The 22904-nt window shown below is 44.4% G+C and overlaps 1 protein-coding gene across 2 annotated transcripts in view; it reads right to left on the minus strand.

Annotated features, from left to right (window-relative positions):
* The window catches only part of KIAA0930 (KIAA0930 ortholog), a 59264-nt gene that overhangs the window by 29241 nt on the left and 7119 nt on the right, over positions 1-22904 (minus strand). Inside the window, exon 2 of one of the 2 annotated variants that reach the window (XM_044281100.1) lies at positions 4150-4298. In XM_044281100.1, coding sequence (XP_044137035.1) covers positions 4150-4298 — 149 coding nt within the window. Of the gene's footprint in view, positions 1-4122; positions 4299-22904 lie in introns of both variants that reach the window. The other variant, XM_044281099.1, reaches the window with a different exon arrangement.

Genomic DNA, 22904 nt, shown 5'->3' on the forward strand with positions numbered 1-22904 from the left:
CATTGGTTAACAGGCCATCTGTGTGCACAATGACTGGGCTGCAAGAAGTAGTCGTGGTGTGACCCGCTCCTGCGTTGTCAAAGAGGCACTAGAAAGAGTCATATTACACTACAGTGAGTATAGCTTCAAAAATGAAAGCTACTACAGTACTACAAGCATCGGTACATCAGTGAATACAGGCAGCACTTATGCTGGAGCAAAGCACCGGCACAATTGGGAAAGTCCATCACCAGATGCCGCACTAAACAGCGCCATTCACACAGGAGGTACAGCTCTGATATTTTTCCCTCATAGCCACTCCCTGTCATATGAAGTGTTAGGCTTATATTAGATGCACAGATAATCGAGCAGATCATCACTACCAAGCATTCGTAGGAACCCTCGTTAGCGATGATCTGGCAGTGTAATACTGGCACTGATTACCTGACGAGCAAACGCTCCATCATCAGGCAGTCGGAATCTTTCAGCCGGTTTAAAAATCATTGTTTGCTGGCGGCAGATCTTGCTGTGTAATCACGATCTGCTGCCGGCAAACAATGATTCAGTATGGGGACGAGCGGTGGCATTAGCCATCGCTCCTTCCCATACTGTTGAGGAGATTGCTGTATGTAATAGCAGCGGTCTCCTCCACTAACGAGCAGGCAATTGCTGGGAAGGAACGCTTCCTTCCCGACAATCGCCTGCTTCATCTGCGTGTCTAGTCTCTCCTTTAAGGACCCTTTACACAAGCAGATTCTCGGCCAGACGATTGCTAACAAGAGTTCATAGAAACGCTAGTTAGCAATTATCTGGCGGTATTAAGGTGCCACTGATTACCTGAGAAACGAGTGTTTTCGCTCGTTCATTGGGTAATCACATCATTCATGCGGTCAGCAAAATCGTTGTGTGCCAGCAGCAGATGTGTAAATAGCAACTGCTGTCTGCAAACAAGCGTGTAAACGTTTCCTTCCCGACAATCGCCTGCAAAACTGGCCTGTATAGAGGGACCTTTATGCCTCTGTAGGCAAGTCCCTTTGCATGGGCTGAGAATCCCAAAGATAATCACTAACTAGCGTTCATAGGAATGCTCATTAACAATTATCTGGCAGTGTAAATGTACCGCCAATCACCCAATGAACAAGCGAAACGTGCTCACAAAAACGATCAACGAGTCTGTGTGGGGAAGAGCGATCGCATTAGCGATCTCTAGTCCGCATACTGTGAAGGAGATCGCTGCATGTAAATGCAGTGCTGTCCTCTGCTGACGAGCAAACGATTGTCGGGAACGAACGCTTCCTTCCCAACAATCTGCTGCTCGCTTGTCCTGTGTAAAAGGACAGCGAGAGATTCCTGCGAGCGCTCGTTCCCGACAATCTGCCCGTGAAAAGGTACCACCGACCACCCGATGAACGAGCGAAACGCTCATTCCTTGGGTGATCTTGTTATTTGTGCAGGCATCTAAATTATCAAGAAACAATGCAGCTCTCAGACGACGACTGCTCTCAATAGTAGCCAAAGCTCAGTGGGCTGTTATGTACCCAGTGGCCGTGGGGATGGCTAACGACTGGATGCTCTCAGCATTAATTAATGCTAGGAGTATCAGGTATTTATGGTCCTGGCCTCAGTTCCCCTTCTTGAATTCAACTGTATGGCCATCTTCAGGATGGCGACTACTGCAGTGGAGGTAGCAATATTTTGTGCTGCACTGGGGTATTTAGTTCTGCTGGGGCGGTATTTTGTGCTGCACTTGGGTATATGGTTCTGCTGGGGCGGTATTTTGTGTTGCACTGGGGTATATGGTTCTGCTGGGGCGGTATTTTGTGTTGCACTGGGGTATATGGTTCTGCTGGGGCGGTATTTTGTGCTGCACTGGCCCCGCCTACTTTGTTGGCCCCACGTTCTTTCAATTTGGACCAACATGTGGCCAATTTTTTTCTTTTTTATTGATTGTTTTTTTCTAGGGCCACTTTAAGTTCCCAGTTTGTCCCTGCAGCCCACCCAGTTTAATCTTGAATGTACTGTGACAGGGGTTGGCCACGCCAGCTGAAATTTCCGAAATGCCACATGCCGACTTGTAATGGTATGTGAAACACTAACATGGCTCACTGTTTACCTCAGAACACATGAAGAAGCCCTCAGTACTATGTGCAAACAGACCGCAACATCCAGAGTAGCAGGGGAGGCTTTGTCATAAGATATTTCCTCAATCAACTTCAGGTAGTGTGAAAACAAAGCAATTTGGAATAAACCTCTTAACGCCTAAATAGCCACAATAAACACAGTAATCCCTCACCTAAATCTGTCACAACCGGTTACAGTATCTCACCGCCCCTCCACTGACAGGACACGAAGATCCCAGCGTGCGGCAGAATACACAGATAACCACAGTGAAAGTGTTTCAGACGATCTTATATGATATTCATTTTTTTCAGTTTATTTTGCAGAATCATAATTCAATGATAATAAAACTATTAAAAATGTAAAGGGCTTATCTGATTACAACACACCCCCTTTCCTGTCAACAGCGGATAAGTGTCTCATTGGTGGCAGTCCGACTGTTGGGGACTTAAACGGTCATGAGAATAGGTGCCGTATTTCCCCGTTTGAATGGAGCAGCTTTGTAGGACTGGCGGACGTAGCAGAGTACATGCACTCTCTCTCCAGCAGCGCAGCAGTGCGCACGCATGTCCATCCCCTGTCCTAGTGATTGGTTGGACCACTGCCCGATTACTGGCAGCACATCTTCCTATGTAATCAGGATGTGCTGCAGATTATCAACAGAACTTAATGAGGGAAAAACAGCTCCGGTAGAAATGGTTCCTCCCAAATTCACTTTGCAATGTCCTGTGTATTCAGATCGGTCCAAACAAGTGCCGATGGATGCGTTATCACCCACGGCACTCAAACTGCCTGAACATCGGTCAGTAATACAGCCCAACGTTTAGTCCTCAAACTTTGTATAGTAGTCAAAATGTATAGTTTAACGACAAAGCTGGTGCACAATTACAGTACGGATGAGGGCTATCACCCAGCTTTCCTAGAGTACTGAATAGCAACCCTGCCTAGTTTGAAAGAGATGCGTGAGCAAGGGAATGTACTAATACACAACTTGGCAAATTCACCATTAAAGGAGAATGGAAGAGTTGGGTTGAAACCTTAAAGTGTAACTTCTTTTCTATTTTTATTTTAGTAATGTGTACAGGTAGTGATACTCACCATTTTTGTAATATACTTTAATTACTGGAATCATACATTTCTATTAGAAAAATTGCTCTAAAGTGGCCCATTTTGAGCCTTAGCAACGCTCCTCTGTCTTCTGTTTACATAACACAATGTTAGCAAGTCTCCACTGTTATGTAAACAGAAGACAGAGGAGCATTGCTAAGGCTGAGAATGGGCCACTTTAGAGCCATTCGTCTAATAGAAATGTACAATTTCAGTAATTAAAAATAGAATGGCAGTTACACTTTAAAGGGGTTGTGCAGCCAGTACATATTAATGACCTATCCTCAGGACAGGTCATCAATATCTGATCGTTGAGGGTACAACTCCCGGCACTCTCACCGACCAACTGTTTTAAGAGGTGGTGGCACTCGTACAAGTACTTCCTCATTAAGATTACACTGCTTGGTGCCTCTCTTGTAGCGGAGGCGCAGTGCAATTGCAGTCAAGTGAATGGAACAAGAGACAGCTGTCAGTTATAAGAAAATACACTCCATAACTGTTAGGCCTCTTGCACACGACCGTAGTGCTCCCGTTGCCATATTGCGGACCACATACGGCGGTCTGCAATACACAGGGCACCGGCCGCGTGCATTCCACATCACAGATGCGCACCCATTCACTTGAATGGGTCCACAAATCCGGTGATGCAGTGTGGAACGGAACGGAAGGGAACCCCACGGAAGCACTAAGGAGTGCTTCCATGGGGTTCCGTTCTGTGCTTCTGTTGCGCAAAACAATAGAACTTGTTCTATCTTTTTGCGGAACGGACGCAATTTGCGATCCGCAGCACGGGCACGGCCAGCACATGGTCGTGTGCAAGAGGCCTTATGGGGATACAAGTTTTTGCAAAAGCAGACCGTTATATTTATAATCATATAACATATGAAAGATTTAGGGAAAGGGGACGTGAACATTTACCCTGCGGGGTACGCCTCTGCTAGTCACCTTTTTTCCTTCACTGCCATCTGTGTTCACGTAAGAAAGTTTACGTCGGACATAAAACAGCATATCATCCTGCCGAGGAGCCCATTTTTCCATAAAATAGGTGGAATACATCCAGGTCCAAAATACAATGCGGTCATCTTTAAAGCAGCCTGAAAAGACAGACACAAAATAATCATAAGGTTTGCAAAAAAGTAGAGCATACAGGTTACCTCTTCGAAAATCTACTGACTGCCAATTATTATTAAATGTTTTTGCATAAATGTAAATTTACTATTTATTATGCTTTTAAATGTTAATATAAGAATCAATATTTTTGCTGCCGTTATGCAGGGTAATAGGAATAAATACTATATGACTAAGGCAAAACCGCATATATGGTTCTCTCTTGGTATTAATAGCCATTTCACTGCAGCCTTGTCCTAGATTTCTCCTCTGGTGCACACACCACTCCGATTATTAATTCATCACGCAAGGACAACAGGAAACCATAGCGGTTGTAATTAGACCTGACCAAACATATTCAGGGCTCTGCAGATATTAGAACCGTGTTTGAGAAGTCCCCATCTTAAAGGGGTTTTCTGAACACAGATTTCCATGATGCGTCATTACATCTTCTGGCGACATTGTTGTCCTCCAGCAGGAGCAAGGGGGTCGAGGTCATGCAAGATCAAGCAGGCAACCCAAATACAATAGGTAGAGGAAGGGAAGGAGGACCTATCTTTCCCCCCTAACAACTGTCCAGCTGGGTGTAAACAATACACAACTGGTTAATAAGGGACTGGATGCTTTACTGGATCACTAGGAACTGAGAAATACACCATTAGGCCTGCTATGCGATATGCCCATCCTTACAATAAAGTGGACCCATTATTTACCACCAGTGATATCTGAAATATGTCTCCTGGATGGGCATATGTCTCCTGGATGGGCATATGTCTCCTGGATGGGCATATGTCTCCTGGATGGGCATATGTCTCCTGGATGGGCATATGTCTCCTGGATGGGCATATGTCTCCTGGATGGGCATATGTCTCCTGGATGGGCATATGTCTCCTGGATGGGCATATGTCTCCTGGATGGGCATATGTCTCCTGGATGGGCATATGTCTCCTGGCCATGGGAACAAAATACCGTACTCATTTTTTCATAGCCAAAGCCTGGGTCCTGAATCCAAATAACTCATCACCTCCTGAGAACAGTCATCCTGTGCTAGTAGAGCTACTGTGGGGAGGTAGGTGACAACTCTTGAGTGCTAACCAATGGGCAGGCAGCATCCTATTTTCACCTCAGAGACCTACTGCTTAAAGCAATAAACCCAACCCTAGACATTCTACATCTTTGAAACATGTTTAGCTTTTGTAATAGTTCTAATCAATTTTGGGCAGTTCCCATATAAGACTCTTCAGCAGAAGCCGACAACTCAAGGGCTTTTATATATTTTTTTTAAGCTGAAAATATTCAATAAATAATTGCCACACTTGTAATATAGAACATGGGAAGATGAAGACGTTGTAACCGGAAGAGTGGCTAAGGCTACCTTCACACTAGCGTTTTGGTTTCCGTTTCTGAGACCAGTCATGGGCTCTCAAAAGTGGTCCAAAACGGATCAGTTTTGCACTAATGCATTCTGAATGGAAAAGGATCCGCTCAGAATTCATCAGTTTGCCTCCGTTTAATCACCATTCCGCTCTGGAGGTGGACACCAAAAACGCTGCCTGCAGCGTTTTTCTGTCCGCGATGTGGTGCGGAGCAAGACTGATCAGTCCTGGCACACAATGTAAGTCAATGGGGACGGATCGGTTTTCTCTGACACAATAGAAAACAGATCCGTCCCCCATTGACTTTTAATGGTGTTCATGACGGCTCAGTCATGGCTATAGAAGACATAATACAACCGGATCCATGCGGTTGTATTATGGTAACGGAAGCGTTTTTGCAGATCCATGACGGATCGGCAAAAAATGCTAATGTGAAAGTAGCCTAAGGTGGTCTAGGACAGGGATACTCAACCTGCTGCCCTCCAGCTGTTGCAAAACTACAACTCCCAGCATGTCCTAATAGCTGTAAGCTGTCCAGGCATACTGGGAGTTTGCAACAGCTGGACGGCCACAGGTTGGGCATCCCTGGTCTACGAAATTGAGTGCCATAATTGTCCCATAATAGTGGAGGTCATCGTGATGCATAAAAAGATTTAAAAAAAAAAAAAAAAAAAAAAGTGTTGCGTTATCCAGAACTCTTTCATAAAGACATTACATTCACATCCCAGTAACACCAAAGCTCTATTATACTCCACTGCTCCTCAACCATAGACAGATCATGGGATAGTGCAGTTGTAAAAAAGCCTCTCTCTTAGGCTACATGCACACGACCGTGCAGTTTTTTGCGGTCTGCAATTTGCGGAACAGAACGGGCGGCCCATTGTAGACATGCCTATTCTTGTCCGCAAAACGGACAAGTATAGGACATGCTATATTTTTTGCTGTCCGCATCTTTTGCGGCCCCATTGAAGTGAAAACTGCGGCTCGGATGCGGACCCGAAAAACGGTTGTGTGCATGAGGCCTTAACCTATTGATTACTACATGTCTCCTTTTCCAGGTGAGATTATTGCCCCTTCACAGTGAGGGACTTAGTCTCCAGGTTTGGGTTGAGTTTGTATTCTCAGTGTTAAATACTCCCAGAGGTTTTTTGAAAACAGGCCCAGTTCGCAGGCAATGCTGTCACGATCCAATGGTATGTACTTTTATACAGAACATCCATAATTATACTTCAAAAGGCAATCAAGCTATTTATACATGCAGAAAACTTGGACAACTTCCCGAAAATTAATCACAGGATGCACATCCCAAAGCAGAGCCTCATCGTGCAATCAGATATTTCTGTACCCCACAGAGTCATAGTCAGGGCCCTCAGGGCCACCTTCTGGTGTGACGGCCACACATCACAGGAGCTTCGGATTTCCTGACATCATTTTCTCCACCATCTGGGAAGAATAAAACTAACTTTACATCATTGGACTGTGCTCCTCAAAACTTTCTTGATCAAGATAGCCCTCAGAGCTGTGTGGAAAATGTTCTTTATTTGATAACCTATTTTTAAGTGCATTTTTTTATATACTGCATTAATTAATTTCAGCATTTCTCCACAATAATGCTCCTAAAGCTTCCTCATCAGATTACTGTATGGTGGCACTCCTTCCTGTGCTTGAAGAAGTGGTGTTAAAGGAAACCTGCCATGTTGAACATGGTGACCGAGCCGATGACAGCAGGAGGAGCGGAGCAGATATAGAATTTGTCCAGAAAAGATTCAGTATAACATGTATTTAATTTAGTTACATTTCTGCTCATTCTGAACTTTGGCGTCCAGGAGGCGGTCCTATCAGTGATTGACAGCCTCCCCTCTATGACTGTGTATACTGAGATAGCTGTCAATCACTGATAGGACCGCCTCCTGGACTCCAGAAGAAGTCCACAATGCTGCCTTTCACACAGACTCCATGTTCAACATCTGCTACTTTCAAACCTGCGTTTAGGTGCGGATCCGTCTGGTATCTGCACAGACGGATCCGCACCTGTAATGCAAACGCTTAGATACGTTCAGAACGGATCCGTTTGCATTACCAGATCCGCTTTTGTTCATGATAATGCAAACGGATCCGTTTTGACTTACATTGAAAGTCAATGGGGGACGGATCCGTTTGAAAATTGAGTCATATTGTGTCAACTTCAAACGGATCCGTCCCCATTGACTTACATTGTAAGTCTGGACAGATCCGTTTGCCTCCGCACGGCCAGGCGGACACCCGAACGCTGCAAGCTGCGTTCAGGTGTCCGCCTGCTGAGCGGAGCGGAGGCTGAACGATGCCAGACTGATGCATTCTAAGTGGATCCGCATCCACTCCGTTCGGGGCCGCTTGTGAGAGACTGAGTTCCGTTTGAAGTCTCTCACAAGCGGAGCCCCGAACGCTAGTGTGAAAGTAGCCTAAAGATCTGAAAGATACTGGATTTGATCCTAATAGATAATTACTGTCTGCAGTATCTGGAAGCCGCTGTTCTAACTACAGCATTAAAATAATCTACATCTTCAACCCAAAGTTCATGTCAAGCTGGACGTTATATATATATATATATATATATATATATATATATATATATATATATATATATACACACACACACACACACACACACACACATATATATATATATATTTAATTTGACTCAATACATGTCCATTTCAAATGGATATAATGGGATAAGCTGCCACTAGGCTCCTTTCCTTTAGCAGAGCGTATTGCCAATGGGAACAATGAACAGCACATACGTATGCCCACGTGCCTGAACCTTCTACCCAACATCTGCTAGCAGGGTTCCAATAAAATCATCAGCCGATCCTGCTAAAATCAAAAAGGTGCCGTAAGATATCAATGTGTATATCCAGCTTTGTTTAGAGAGTTGGGTGTTGATGACTTAAAAAGGTTGTCTACTATTTTTATACTAATGACCTATCCTCTGGACAGATCATCAATATCAGATCAGTGGGGGGGGAGGCTGACACCCAGGACCCCCACCACTTAACCGTTTAAAAAAAAAAAAAAAAAAAAGCAGCACTCGTATGAGTGCAGCCTTCTCCTCACTGTTTACTTGCTTGCCGTCGCAACCGCAGTGGTGAGCAGATGTAATTACAGCTCAGCCATCCCCATTCACTTCAATGGGACATCTCCTTCCTTACTGACGTGAACATGAAGGAGCCGTCCTGTGAGGTTGCAACGGTGAGCGGGTAAACAATGAAGAGACAGCAGTGCTCGTATGAGCGCTGCGTTCTCTTCAAATAACTGATCGGATGGGGTTCCTAGAGTCAGCCCCCGCCAATCTAATATTGATGACCTATCCTAAGGTATAATATAAAAAAAAAAAAAAAAAAGAGAAGGGGTATTCAGCCTCTGCGAAGGGGTATTCCGGTAAAGTAACTTAATTTTTTTTAAACTGCATTAAAGATGACCCTTCATGGGTCCAGACATAATAAAATAAGTAGCAGGTTATGTAGGGCATAAAGCAGGGATCTAATAGCACATACTATTTTTCCTGGGCGCCGCTCCGTTCACCCTCTGTGCCCCTGTTAAATTCTCCTGCCTGGTATGCTAATTAGTAGCATCGGAACAGGAAGGAGGAGACTCTGGTTATATGTATAGGTATGGGTTCTTGTTGGGTCACAGCTTGCAACCTTAAAGAGGACCTTTCATTGGTCCAGACATTATGAAATAAGCAGCAGGTTATGTAGGGCATAAGGCAGGGATCTAAGAGCGGTTACTATTTTTCCTGGGCGCCGCTCCGTTCACCCGCTGTGCCCCTGTCAAATTCTCCCACCTCGTATGCTAATTAGTAGCATCGGAACAGGGAGGAGGAGATGCCAGGGTTTAATAGTAAGCGCTATTAGATCCCTGCTTTATGCCCTACATAACCTGCTACTTATTTCATAATGTCTGGACCCATGAAATTTCCTCTTTAAAGGGACACTGACCGGCCGAATAAGCATAATTAGCTGTATATATGTATGCACAGGTCTTCTATTGTGTAATAAAAACATATAAGTCTAACCACTGTCCACCTTATGAATACTGTAAAATGATGTTTTATAACCTGATAGAATTGCTCGTCTTTCTGCCCAAGGGGCGGCGTTTAAGCTTTACTTCTACCCAGGGGTCAAGTCCTGGGAAAAAAAGTGTGGGAACTCACCCAAGATCCACTGCAACCCCCCCCCCCCCCCTCCAAAAAATAAAAAAGCACAGAAAATCTAGCATGCTGTAATTTGTATCGCTGCGGACTAAAAAATAAATTAAAAAAATAGCACTTTTAGAAAAGTTTGTCCTGGGATTCGATCTCATGACCTCTACACAGCAGAAGCAAGGCATATGCCCTCACAGCTATGAAAGCTGTCTAGCTTGCTAATTAAAAAAAAATATATATAAGACTTCTACTGTAGGTAACTTTGCCCACTGTGTATGGATGTAGCAGAGCTGGGTGTGTTGGGGCAGCTGTCATGTGTATGGTTGTACACTAGGTATCAGTACACAAGGTATCAGTAGAAGTATCAGAAAAAGAAAAAAAAACACTTTTAGTTTGTCCTGGGATTCGAACTCATGACCTCTACACATTACAGGCAAGGCATTTACCCTCACAGCCATAAAAGCTGTTGAGGTAGTTGCTTAAAAAAAAAAAATTAAGACTTCTACTTATACCTAGTGTACTGATACCTAGTGTACAACCATACACATGACAGCTGCCCCAACACACCCAGCTCTGCTACATCCATACACAGTGGGCAGCTGTCATGTGTATGGTTGTACACTTGGTATCAGTAAACTAGGTATCAGTAGAAGTCTTATAAAAAAAAAAAAACACTTTTAGAAAAGTTTGTCCTGGGATTTGAACTCATGACCTCTACACATTACAGGCAAGGCATTTACCCTCACAGCCATAAAAGCTGTTGAGGTAGTTGCTTAAAAAAAAAAAAACTAAGACTTCTACTTATACCTAGTGTACTGATACCTAGTGTACAACCATACACATGACAGCTGCCCCAACACACCCAGCCCTGCTACATCCATACACAGTGGGCAGCTGTCATGTGTATGGTTGTACACTAGATATCAGTACACTAGGTATAATTAGAAGTCTTATATTTTTTTTTTTTTTAAGCATTTACCTAGACGGCTTTCATGGCTGTGAGGGTAAATGCCTTCCTCTGATGTGTAGAGGTTGTGAGTTCGAATCCCAGGACAAACTTTTCTAAAAGACATTCTAAATGATCTCATAGTGAAGGAGATGATGTCATTAGGGGGCGGGGCACCATGAGAGGAGTCGCAGGCAGCAGCACCGCACAGACAGCTTCCTCTCAACTGAAGCCGCCCCTCCTCCCTTAACCTGCCCTGCACAGTGCGCTCCGTCTCCCCCTGTGAATCTGATTCAGCCGTGTTCTCCTGGCTTGAGGCTGAAAGGGAACGGCGTTCCTGCCATGAAAAAAGTGCAGGAACGCCGTTCCCATGCGTTCCCCCTCCACTCGACCCCTGCTTCTACCCAGGCAGCCTCCCCCAACCGCCGTTCTGAAGCGCCGCCCAGCTCATCAATATTCACTTTGCTGGGCGGCTTCTGCGCTGCTGAGAAAAGTGCCCGGCAAAGAACGCAGAGGCTGAAGCGGCCTCAAAGCAGAAGGGACGCAGGCGCGATGTGATCCCGGCCAGTGACGGTGCCGGACGCATGTGCCGGATCTTGGAACGTCGGGGACAGCAGAAGCCGCCCAGCAAGGTGAATATTGATGAGCTGGGCGGCGCTTCAGAACGGCGGTTGGGGGAGGATGCCTGGGCAGAAGTAAAGCTGAAACGCCGCCCCTTGGGCAGAAAGACGAGCAATTCTATCAGGTTATAAAACATAATTTTACAGTATTCATAAGGTGGACAGGGGTTAGACTTATATGGTTTTTTTTTTACACAATAGAAGACCTGTGCATGCATATATACAGCTAATTATGCTTATTCGGCCGGTCCGTGTCCCTTTAAGGTTGCAAGCTCTGACCCAACCAGAACCCACACCGATACATATAACCATAGTTTCAATTTACTTTGCAATCCATTTGTCTAGCTCCCGTGTGAGCCTGCAGCACACAGAGTATCATGGCGCCTGATCTTCTCTCACAAAACTACAATACCCACAATCCCTAGCTTTCCTGCTGTGAGTTTCTGCTGGTTCATGAGTGTTGCTGTTTACTGATTGGCTGCCTGATATACAGGTCCTTCTAAAAAAATTAGCATATTGTGATAAAGTTCATTATTTTCTGTAATGTACTGATAAACATTAGACTTTCAAATATTTTAGATTCATTACACACCAACTGAAGTAGCTCAAGCCTTTTATTGTTTTAATATTGATGATTTTGGCATACAGCTCATGAAAACCCCAAATTCCTATCTAAAAAAAATTTGCATATTTCATCCGACCAATAAAAGAAAAGTGTTTTTAATACAAAAAAAAGTCAACCTTCAAATAATTATGCTCAGTTATGCACTCAATACTTGGTCGGGAATCCTTTTGCAGAAATGACTGCTTCAATGCGGCGTGGCATGGAGGCAATCAGCCTGTGGCACTGCTGAGGTGTTATGGAGGCCCAGGATGCTTCGATAGCGGCCTTAAGCTCATCCAGAGTGTTGGGTCTTGCGTCTCTCAACTTTCTCTTCCCAATATCCCACAGATTCTCTATGGGGTTCAGGTCAGGAGAGTTGGCAGGCCAATTGAGCACAGTAATACCATGGTCAGTAAACCATTTACCAGTGGTTTTGGCACTGTGAGCAGGTGCCAGGTCGTGCTGAAAAATGAAATCTTCATCTCCATAAAGCTTTTCAGCAGATGGAAGCATGAAGTGCTCCAAAATCTCCTGATAGCTAGCTGCATTGACCCTGCCCTTGATAAAACACAGTGGACCAACACCAGCAGCTGACATGGCACCCCAGACCATCACTGACTGTGGGGACTTGACACTGGACTTCAGGCATTTCCCTCTCCCCAGTCTTCCTCCAGATTCTGGCACCTTGATCTCCGAATGACATGCAACAGTCCAGTGCTGCTTCTCTGTAGCCCAGGTCAGGCGCTTCTGCCGCTGTTTCTGGTTCAAAAGTGGCTTGACCTGGGGAATGCGGCACCTGTGGCCCATTTCCTGCACACGCCTGTACACGGTGGCTCTGGATGTTTCTACTCCAGACTCAGTCCACTGCTTCCGCAGGTCCAAGGTCTGGAATCGGTCCTTCTCCACAATCTTCCTCAGGGTCCGGTCACCTCTTCTCGTTGTGCAGCGTTTTCTGCCACACTTTTTCCTTCCCACAGACTTCCCACTGAGGTGCCTTGATACAGCACTCTGGGAACAGCCTATTCGTTCAGAAATTTCTTTCTGTGTCTTACCCTCTTGCTTGAGGGTGTCAATGATGGCCTTCTGGACAGCAGTCAGGTCGGCAGTCTTACCCATGATTGCGGTTTGGAGTAATGAACCAGGCTGGGAGTTTTTAAAAGCCTCAGGAATCTTTTGGAGGTGTTTAGAGTTAATTAGTTGATTCAGATGATTAGGTTAATAGCTCGTTTAGAGAACCTTTTCATGATATGCTAATTTTTTTAGATAGGAATTTTGGGTTTTCATGAGCTGTATGCCAAAATCATCAATATTAAAACAATAAAAGGCTTGAACTACTTCAGTTGGTGTGTAATGAATCTAAAATATATGAAAGTCTAATGTTTATCAGTACATTACAGAAAATAATGAACTTTATCACAATATGCTAATTTTTTTAGAAGGACCTGTACAGTCTGGTCACGCCCCCTCTACTCAGTAATCACCAGCACACTGACATTTAAGGCTACTTTCACACTAGCGTTTACATTAATCCGGTACTGAGATCCGTCATAGGGTCTCAATACCGGAAAAAACGCTTCCGTTTTGTCCCTATTCATTGTCAATGGGGACAAAATGTAACTGAACAGAATGGAATGCTCCAAAATGCATTCCGTTCTGTTCAGTTATGTTCCCATACCGGAGAGCAAACCGCAGCATGCTGCGGTTTGCTTTCCTTCATGGGATGTGGAGCAAGACTGATCTGCCACAATAGATAACAGATCCGTCCCCCATTGACTTTCAATGGAGTTCATGACAGATCTGTCTTGGGTATGTTAAAGATAATACAACCGGATCCGTTCATAACGGATGCAGATGGCTGTATTATCAGTAACGGAAGCGTTTTTACTGAACCCTGCCGGATCCAGTAAAAACGCTAGTGTGAAAGTAGCCTTAGCTAGAGAACTGATAGTAACACACTGAGCATGCTCGACCTAACAAAAGCTCAGAACTACAGGTCGATGAGATGGTAACTTATGAGGAAACACAGTGGATAGCAGAGGAAGAAACTACTTTTATTACTACTGAATGATAAATATGTGAAGTTTACATTATATTAGGTAATTATTGAAGAATTAGTCTAAAACATGAGATCTATTTATGGTAACCGGAATACCCCTTTAAGGCACATTTACGATGCCCAATTATGAGGCAGATTATCAGGGGGGGGGGGGGGAAACGCTCAAAAGGTGCCACAGATCCAGCAAAGTGCTTGTTCCTCAGGTGAAATGATCTTTGGTTAGGACAACTCAATCATTTCTGGGCAGAGGATGGTGCTGGGTAAAGGGCACTCTGCTGCCCAGAGACAATGAATTTGTAAGGCAGGCAATTATTGGATAGGCACAGTTCCTTCCCAATAACTGTCTGCTAGTCAGCGCAGTGCAGCTGCGCCTTAACAGTTATGCTAAGTATGTATATTTTTACACTATACGTAGCTATTTTCAATGCCTTTATAAAGTTCCACTCTATAAAAATGTCTACTGTGGAAACTCATTTGACCAACACACAACAGTAAACATGACATCACAGAGAAGGGTAATAGTCAAAAAGTCTTTATTAACAAGCAAGATCAACAAACCTCCTATATTCTTATCCTACTCCTGGAATTTGGTAATAATTACATCTTCTTCTAAACACTATCTAATAAAAAATAAAAAAAAGGGTTTGAAAAAGATTAGATTTTAGTTCAGGAAGTAAATCTGTATGTTGACAAACTTGAAGCTGAATCTGGTCCTACCAAAAGAAGAACTTCCACCTTGTGGCCAGAAGTCTAGTGACCTTCTTGTCTAGTGAACCATCAATGAAGGGCTCATGGCATGTAGAATGCTGTATTAGGTTAGTATTATGATACATCAGCATGGCTTCTTGAATTCTGAGGTGTAACCATTTCCTTCAGTTTATTGTGTGCTTTTAGGATTTCACATAGCCACCTTTTAAGTCTTGCAGATGATCATTTGATGTCACCAGGTTATTGAATCTTTCCGCTAACATATTAGCAACATTGAAAATAAATGATATCCCCATTCTTCAAGCCTGACTTCTAAGGTTAGAATTTGTTGAACCAACCATGTCAGACAAACTATCACTTGATCCACAGGTCCCCATCTTTTCCTCCATTTTCCAATACTTAAGTGGGAAAAAGTAGTTCCTACTACACCCACATTCAGAAGAAGTAATCTTCGATATTGGCTCTTGAAGGGGAAAGGGTGGACATGTCTCCATCTAAACAGCTGCCAGATTAAGATCATCTCCACTTACATAAAAGTTATTACTGATTATAACGTCTTGAAAGTTAATTTTGCTACCGGTTTGTTGGATGATGACCGGCAAGTGGTGGAGGACTCAGAATCTGAAAGTAGTCTAATTCTCATTTAATATAGGATACACATGAAAAGTAATCACCCCATATAGTCGTCAACTCAATGCAACATAAACTCTCCCCCGATGTAACACCATCTTCCGAATTCTATTCGACAAAGCTACTGTATCGATAGGAGGCCCTGTCTGGCTTTGTGTCACATCATCCTGTAGTGTAGGAAAATTTGATAAATTACATTGAATGCCAATGGAAAAATGTTTAGGACGTAGATTAGCCGAATTCTTTTTGTGCGATTTTCCAAAATAAGGATCGGTATTTGTACTGCGGTGCACCTGGCGGGAGTAATTATCTGTCACTCTGCACAAAGACTTTGTGGGTCGCGGTAGCCTGATTTTTTTCCTTCTTGCAAGTCTAGGTAAGGTGTCTTCCAGTGGAACATTGGTTGGAGAATCTGGCATCATTTCCACTTCCATGGTGGGTTCATTGATTGTAGTGCAGATACCAAATACTTGGTTACCAGAGGACGTATCAGGCACTGGAGTCTGTGTTGTTCCGGCATAACTATGATCCATGGCGGCCAGTCTAGCTTCTGTTAAAGTGACATTCACACCTCTTTTTAGTCTTTTAAGAGGCTTGAGTGGTCCCTCTTCAGCCTCGTCTTCAGAGGCTTTTCTTTTAGGGAATATGGTAGGTACTGCTCCCTTTTTAAGAAAAAAAGAGCGCCCTCTAATTTCATAGCACTCTTTGCCAAAGTGAAGAGAACACATACGGTAACTTCCCCGTGGTGCTTCTACAATTTTTTTTATGAATTCCTCCATGTTTTCAAAGTCTTGCTTTGTCTGTAGGAGCCATGTCCTCACATTCTCAACTTCTGGTGGGAAAGCATGAAGAACTGGTGCCGGGTCTTTGGTTTTTGAAGAGGAGGTACAGCTTTGAACTATACAAGAGGGCATCCTAGAAAGATTGTAACAGTGAGTGTAGTTGTGAATTCGGCATTGGAATGAGCTATAGCAAAATAATAAGACATAGCCAAATCTCCAATCTCCTCACCAGCACGTCCACCCTTCTGCATTACACAGGGGACATGTTCACCTTTGCTGGAGCATGGAATGTGGAATAGTTACACTTGTAATATCACCCTGGTGTTGTGTTCATGCTGAAGGCAAAGGGGGTGGGGTAGGTGAGGAGGAGGGGTTGCCAAATGCTTTACCCTAAAGAGCATCTCTCAGCAAGATCAACCCTATTAATCCAGGCATACAGTCTGCATTGCCAACATAACTGGACAACAGATATTGGGTGAAATTTATAAGAGACTAACATTTCAGATGCCAATCTTAAAGGGTTGATCTTGAAAAAACATGGCTGCTTTCTCCAAGAAACAATCCCACACCTGTAGTGCCGAGCTGCAATACCACACACAACCAGTGGGTAGGAGTGTGGTGCTGTTTTTTTGGAAGATGGCAGCCATATTTTCTGATTGTGGATGACCCCTTTAATATGAAGTGCATGCCTCAATAACATTTTTTGCATGTGTGCCAGCCAGAAAAGTACATAGATACCTGCTATGAAAAGGTTGCACCATAATATACACCAATTGAGGTAAATCTTTTTTTTGCGGTAGGAGGCTATGGCATCTTTTACTAAACTTTACATGATGAGAAACATGTCAAAAAGGCACATTTTGAACAAAACATGGGTGGCAAAAATAATTGTATCTTTTGTACGTCAGGTAGCCCTCCTGCTGCTGACAATTTAGTGTGACACTTACGCTCGGAAGATGGAGCACAGCCTGACGGATCTCTCTGGATCCAGCACTGCCGAAATACCATGAATGCCGTCTGGCCCCATTAACTACAATGGGGACCGGCTGTGATCCAGCCGCAACCCGGCATATGTTGAGAATTGGCCGGACAAATACCGCAGCTTCTAGTGGCGCCCGTCTGGACAGCGCACCAAAGACATGTCTTTTCTTGGCACAGTCACGCCAAATGGCAGCGTGTCCTGAAAACAATGGGAGGCAGGCGCAGGCACATAATCCAAGCCAGCATCAAAATCGGCGGTGTGAACGGGACCTTGAGCATTGTGATAGGGATGGAGGGTAAGTGGCTACCAAATACTTCAGTCTGCTTATCGTAACATGAACAGGCATGTTCAAAATCAGGCACGCCTTGTTTCTCCAGACGACAAATATGAGGGGATAGTCAGACTACCCCCCATACACCTTGGGGAGATTTAGCCAAACTGGTGTAAAGGAAAATTGCCTTAGTTGCCCATAGCAACCAATCAGATGCTGCCTTTCATTTTTCTGAGCTCTGTTGGAAGATGAAAGGTGGAATCTGATTGGTTGCTATGAGCAACCAAGCCAGTTTTACAGCCATTACACCAGTTTGGATAAATCTCCCCCACTAGTTTGTTGATAATTATCCAACATGTCTGTGCAGCTGCACGTGTCCTGCGTCTCATGTGACTGCTGTGTGTGAGGACACGACTATAGAGGCTGGCTGCAGTGACGACAGCAGGAGGAGGTCTGAAAGTTATGAGCTGGGATCAGCAAGAGGGAGGGGGCTGGGAGCCGACATCTGCAAAAGGAGGGGGGGCTGGGGGCAGCAAGAGATGAAGCTTGCTACCTGTATTTTGCACAGGGAACACCCACAGAGCACTCGTTTGGAATGCTCCAGATCAACATGAGCACAGCATAACTGCAAGGGGATGGCTAAGAAAGCTCCGGCTGCAGCAAGAGCATCACAAGGTCCTAGTGCTGGTCTGATCACACACATGGCTGCAGCTTACCTTCTACGTCCCTGCTTCCTAGCTCTACTGCATAAGAGCACAGCTCCCACAATGCACTGTAGTCTGAAATCCACCTCCAGTCTCAGCTCTGATGATGTCACAGGATCAGGCTGTTCTCTTCCTGTCTAAGCTCCTCCCCTGTGCTGCTCACATCGCCTGCTGTATAGAAGCCCAGGCTCGGCAGGAGGTCAGGGCATGACAGTATAGCAAGGGCAGGGGGATAATAAACTCCAAGCAAAGGGGGTGTATAAGATTAGAAAAACATAGAGGCTTTCTTCTACTCCTCTTCAGCAGGTGTGTGGGTGGTTTTGGTGCTCAGTCCAAAACCTTTAAATGCTGCAGTACCACACGCAACCATGGACAAGAGTGGCACTATTTCTGGAAGACAGCACCCATGTGTTTCTAGGAATCGTTTATACACAGCAAGTAAATACTGGCAAACAATCGGTCATTTACAATTAATTCTGAGTATCGGATGGATATGCCGCCATTTTGGAATGCCAATCGACTGTCCTGGCATAGGTACTGCAACTGTCTAAGAGAGTCATATTACAGATCAATACAACACGGTTCTGTGAACTAATGACATGTATGAGCCCTAAGGCCTCATGAAACCTGAAGTATTAATAGGGCATGCTCCATCTAATATTATTTGTACGGGTTTATTCTCCCCCAGAAGAACAGCAATGGATGCACCCGAAGACCTGTATGGCGGCACACTATATTATTGCCTCTGTGCCTTGTAGACTAAGGCTTTAGTCTACTACACCAGGTTACGGGAAAAGTACCTTCACAGGGTTCTTGGCCCTCTTCTGGCGATACCAGCTCAGCTATGGTTGATCCCATAAGAGTGGGATCTCCATCTATAGATGGTCACTGTCATATCACCGACATCTTCTGTAGTGCTGTACACAGATCGTTCTTAAACGCACCAAACACTGAACACTGAGCTTACATCTGTGTGCTGTCTATGTGTACAACTGCGGCACACTGATCCATAGATGTGATGCACTATTCTAGTCCATGCCTCGTGGAACAAGTACCGTACCTGGAGACTAACGAAGACCATAGTCTCTGGCAGTTGTCAGCATTGTACTCTGTGGACATGCAGACCTACTATCATATAAAAAAATCGTCCGTGTGGCCACAGCATAGGCAATTTTTTTATACTAATGCCCAAGAAAGACCCTAAAAGGGTTTTCCAAGTGAAAAAAAAAAAATAAAAATATATATATATATATATATATATATATATATATATATATAAAAAATGGGCCACAAAAGGGTTTAAAGTAAAAATAAGTAAATAAATAAAACTATACTCGCCCCTCACCGATCCCCTGCTGTTCTGACACTGGCCCTGTCTCCACTGCTCATCACTTCCGGGTCCTGGCTCAACACGCCAGAAACGGCAGGAAATGCCAATCTGCCAATCATTGACTGAGGTAAGTCACAGCAGAGGGGCCCAAACCAGCAGCGGGGGAGATCAGTGAGGGCAATTTATTTCTGTCGCCATTAGAAATGTATTTCCCCAGAAACATCTTTAAAGGGGTTGTCTAAGATTCTGATCTTGATGGCCCCACCGTCGATATCAGATTGGCGGGTTTTCAACACCCCAAACCTCCACCGATTAGCAGTTATCTTGTAGCTCTGGTGCTCGGACTACACAGCTCTGTCCATTATGTAATAGATGGAGCTGGTAACTACAGCACTGCAGTTACCAGCTCTGTCCACACCTGAGGACAGGCCATCAATATCAAAATTATGGACAACCCCTTTAAGGTAATTTCAGACAAGCATATTCATCTGGGAAACAAGCTCCGTGTGTTAGAGGCTTTCCGGACCTGAACGCTTCTCCTGTGAAGTGAGCTCACAGGATTATATGGTCTCACCTCCGATCTACTGAACTGTAGTCACTGCATTATGTGATAACAGTTCAGTCGATCGGCATGGCGGTGAGGCTGGGATTCACAACATCATAAATCTTCACTTCACAGGAGCAGGGTGTTCTGGCTGGAAAATACCGCGCACCTATCGAGCATGTTTCTTATTATGAATACGCACATCTGAACCTAGCCTTACAGTTATTGTACACCCTGGGCAGGATTGGGTTGACCTTATTGCCATCACTCATAGCATAGTGGCCTTACAGAGCAGTTTAAAAGCTATCTGTGTATGTTTGACATGAGGAAAGAAAAAAAAAGAAAATCCTAAACGTATAGCAAAAACATGATGTGAACAGAGGCCAATGTCTATGTCCAGCTTTAGGATCTGCTCACACTGCCATGCTATGCCAAGTCACTAACGTATAATGGGGTCCATTTCAGGGACTTTAAAGGCAAAAACAGCACATGCAGACTGCGCCATCAAACATACTTCTGCTAACGTGAACTGAGTATTACGGCCAGAGTGTATTATACAGCACTCAAGTCGCTCTTTGGGGAGGGGCACATAATATATCATATTAACATAATTTTTTTAAACTTTTTTTGGTTAATGGTTCCTTATTCTAGGAGTCACAGCTGTTCACCGCCTCCTGCCGGGTCGATACCAGCGCTCTGTCTGATATTACAAAGATTTTTCTACCATCTACGTCAGACAACAGTAATCTTATCCCAGAACGTAATCCAACTTCCCTCACAAACATGGGGGATTTTCAGGTCAGGGCTGATGCATGAGTAATAGGTGCCAGTCATGTCTTATTTACTGATCCCACATCCCAAGACGGTTACAATGCAGCTCAGCTTTCTACAGACCCTGAATGACACATGGAGTAGCAGGACTACATGAATACAGATGGAAAGGGTGCAAATGCTCAGTTTTGCACCATGCTTTACAGTGCAGCATCAGGCTGCAAGCATTTTTTGGATGATTGATTTTTACTCTTAACTATTTCAGCACACAGTTGGTGCCCTGTCTTGAGGACCCACAGTTTGCGGTCCGCAACACAGGCATGGCAGCACCACTTGTGCATGGGACCTCACATTGAGTCCCGTCATGTTGCTGTTCTGACAGCTAGAGGTATAGCCCTTATCTCAGAATTCCTGACAGCTCATAGACATTACAGCTAAATTCTTATCAAACTGATAAGGGTAGTTTGACATATGCGCTAGTGAACTCCAATTATATGTTCGGCAGAGGAACAGGCTACCGGAGTTACCTTGTCGAGCACAGCCTGATACCGCCACAAGCCGCCGGATCCCCATTGTCTATAATGGGATGTGACGGATTTCTGGCAGAAATGCCGGCTTTCGTCACGCCAAATACCGCTGCATTATTAAATGTGAGCTCCCTGTTCATTTTGCAGCAGATGTTTTTTTTTTTTTTTTTTACAACAATTCAATCTCGCTTTATGACTCATCCCCATAAAAGGCAACAAATGAAACGTTCTCCGCAAGCAGAATAGTGAACAGGTGTGCTGTGCGTCGTCTTCCCCTCACTTTCATTTACAGACAGTATTAACAGTAACCGAGTGCAATATAATCCGATATCCCAGGGATCAGTTTTAAAGACGCATTCACTGGGTACTGGACTACTGGGATTTCTCCAGCTCAAGAATATTAGGCCGGCGAAAAGGACCCTCCGGACGATTATTTGTGGAGCACTGTATGGCAGCATTATGTGCGCAGTGTCTGGAGGTATTATTTAGACACTATGGCCCATAGTAAACTGTGACAAAATGTATTACATTTAGGCCTCATGCACACGACCGTTGTTTTGGTCCGCATCCGAGCCGCAGTTTTGGCGGCTCGGATGCGGACCCATTCACTTCAACGGAGCCGCAAAAGATACGGACTGCTGTCCGCATCCGTCGCTCCGTTCTATAGTCCGCAAAAAAAAAATAACCTGTCCTATTCTTGTCCGCACAATAGGCAGTTATATTAAAGACTGTCCGTGCCGCAAACTGTGGAATGCACAAGCACGCCATCCGTGTTTTGCAGACCGCAAAACACACAACGGTTGTGTGCATGAGGCCTTAGGGCGCCTTCACACGTGGCAGAAAATTCAGCGACTTCAGTTCCATTCACCTTAACGGAGCTTGCGGAAATTTATGTGCTTGCTGCCCAATTCAAATGAATGGAACGGATTTTCAATTATGGAATGTTCTGCCACAAAATCTAATGTAAAAAATAAAATCAGCAGCACTTGCCAATAGGGTGAAGAAAAATTCTATTGATTTATTCAAGCAGCATAATCACAGCGACGTTTCGACAGGGGGTTGGTCTTAAGATTGGTCTGCCACCTGTGAAGGCGCCAATTTGGTGCATCTAGTTCTTGAGAAATCTCCTGCACCCAGTTTGTCATGGGGGTGTGGCTTACCAGGAAAAGGGTGTGACTTTGTAGGGCAGGGGGGCGACATTTAGGGCTCATATACACGGCTGTAGTTTTGGTCTGCATCTGATCCGCAGACGCATTCATCTCAATGGGGCCGGAAAAGATGCGGACAGCACACTAGTTTCCTGTCCGCACCCGTAAGTCCGTTCCGTGGCAAAAAAGACAGAACATGTTTAATTCTTGTCTGTTTTGTGGAAAAGGATAGGACATTTCTGCAGAAGCAAAAAAATAAAAATAAAAATTAAAAAATAAGCACTCAGCGGAAATCGTGTTCGCGGATCCGTTATTTGCAGACCACAAAAACAGATAAGGTCGTGTGCAGGAGACCACAGTCTAGGAAGACTGTCTCTAGGATTAGTAAATCTGAGTGTTTGGAAAGTG

Source organism: Bufo gargarizans, chromosome 2 (assembly GCF_014858855.1).
Source record: "Bufo gargarizans isolate SCDJY-AF-19 chromosome 2, ASM1485885v1, whole genome shotgun sequence".
In the NCBI taxonomy this organism is placed as follows: Eukaryota; Metazoa; Chordata; class Amphibia; order Anura; family Bufonidae; genus Bufo; species Bufo gargarizans.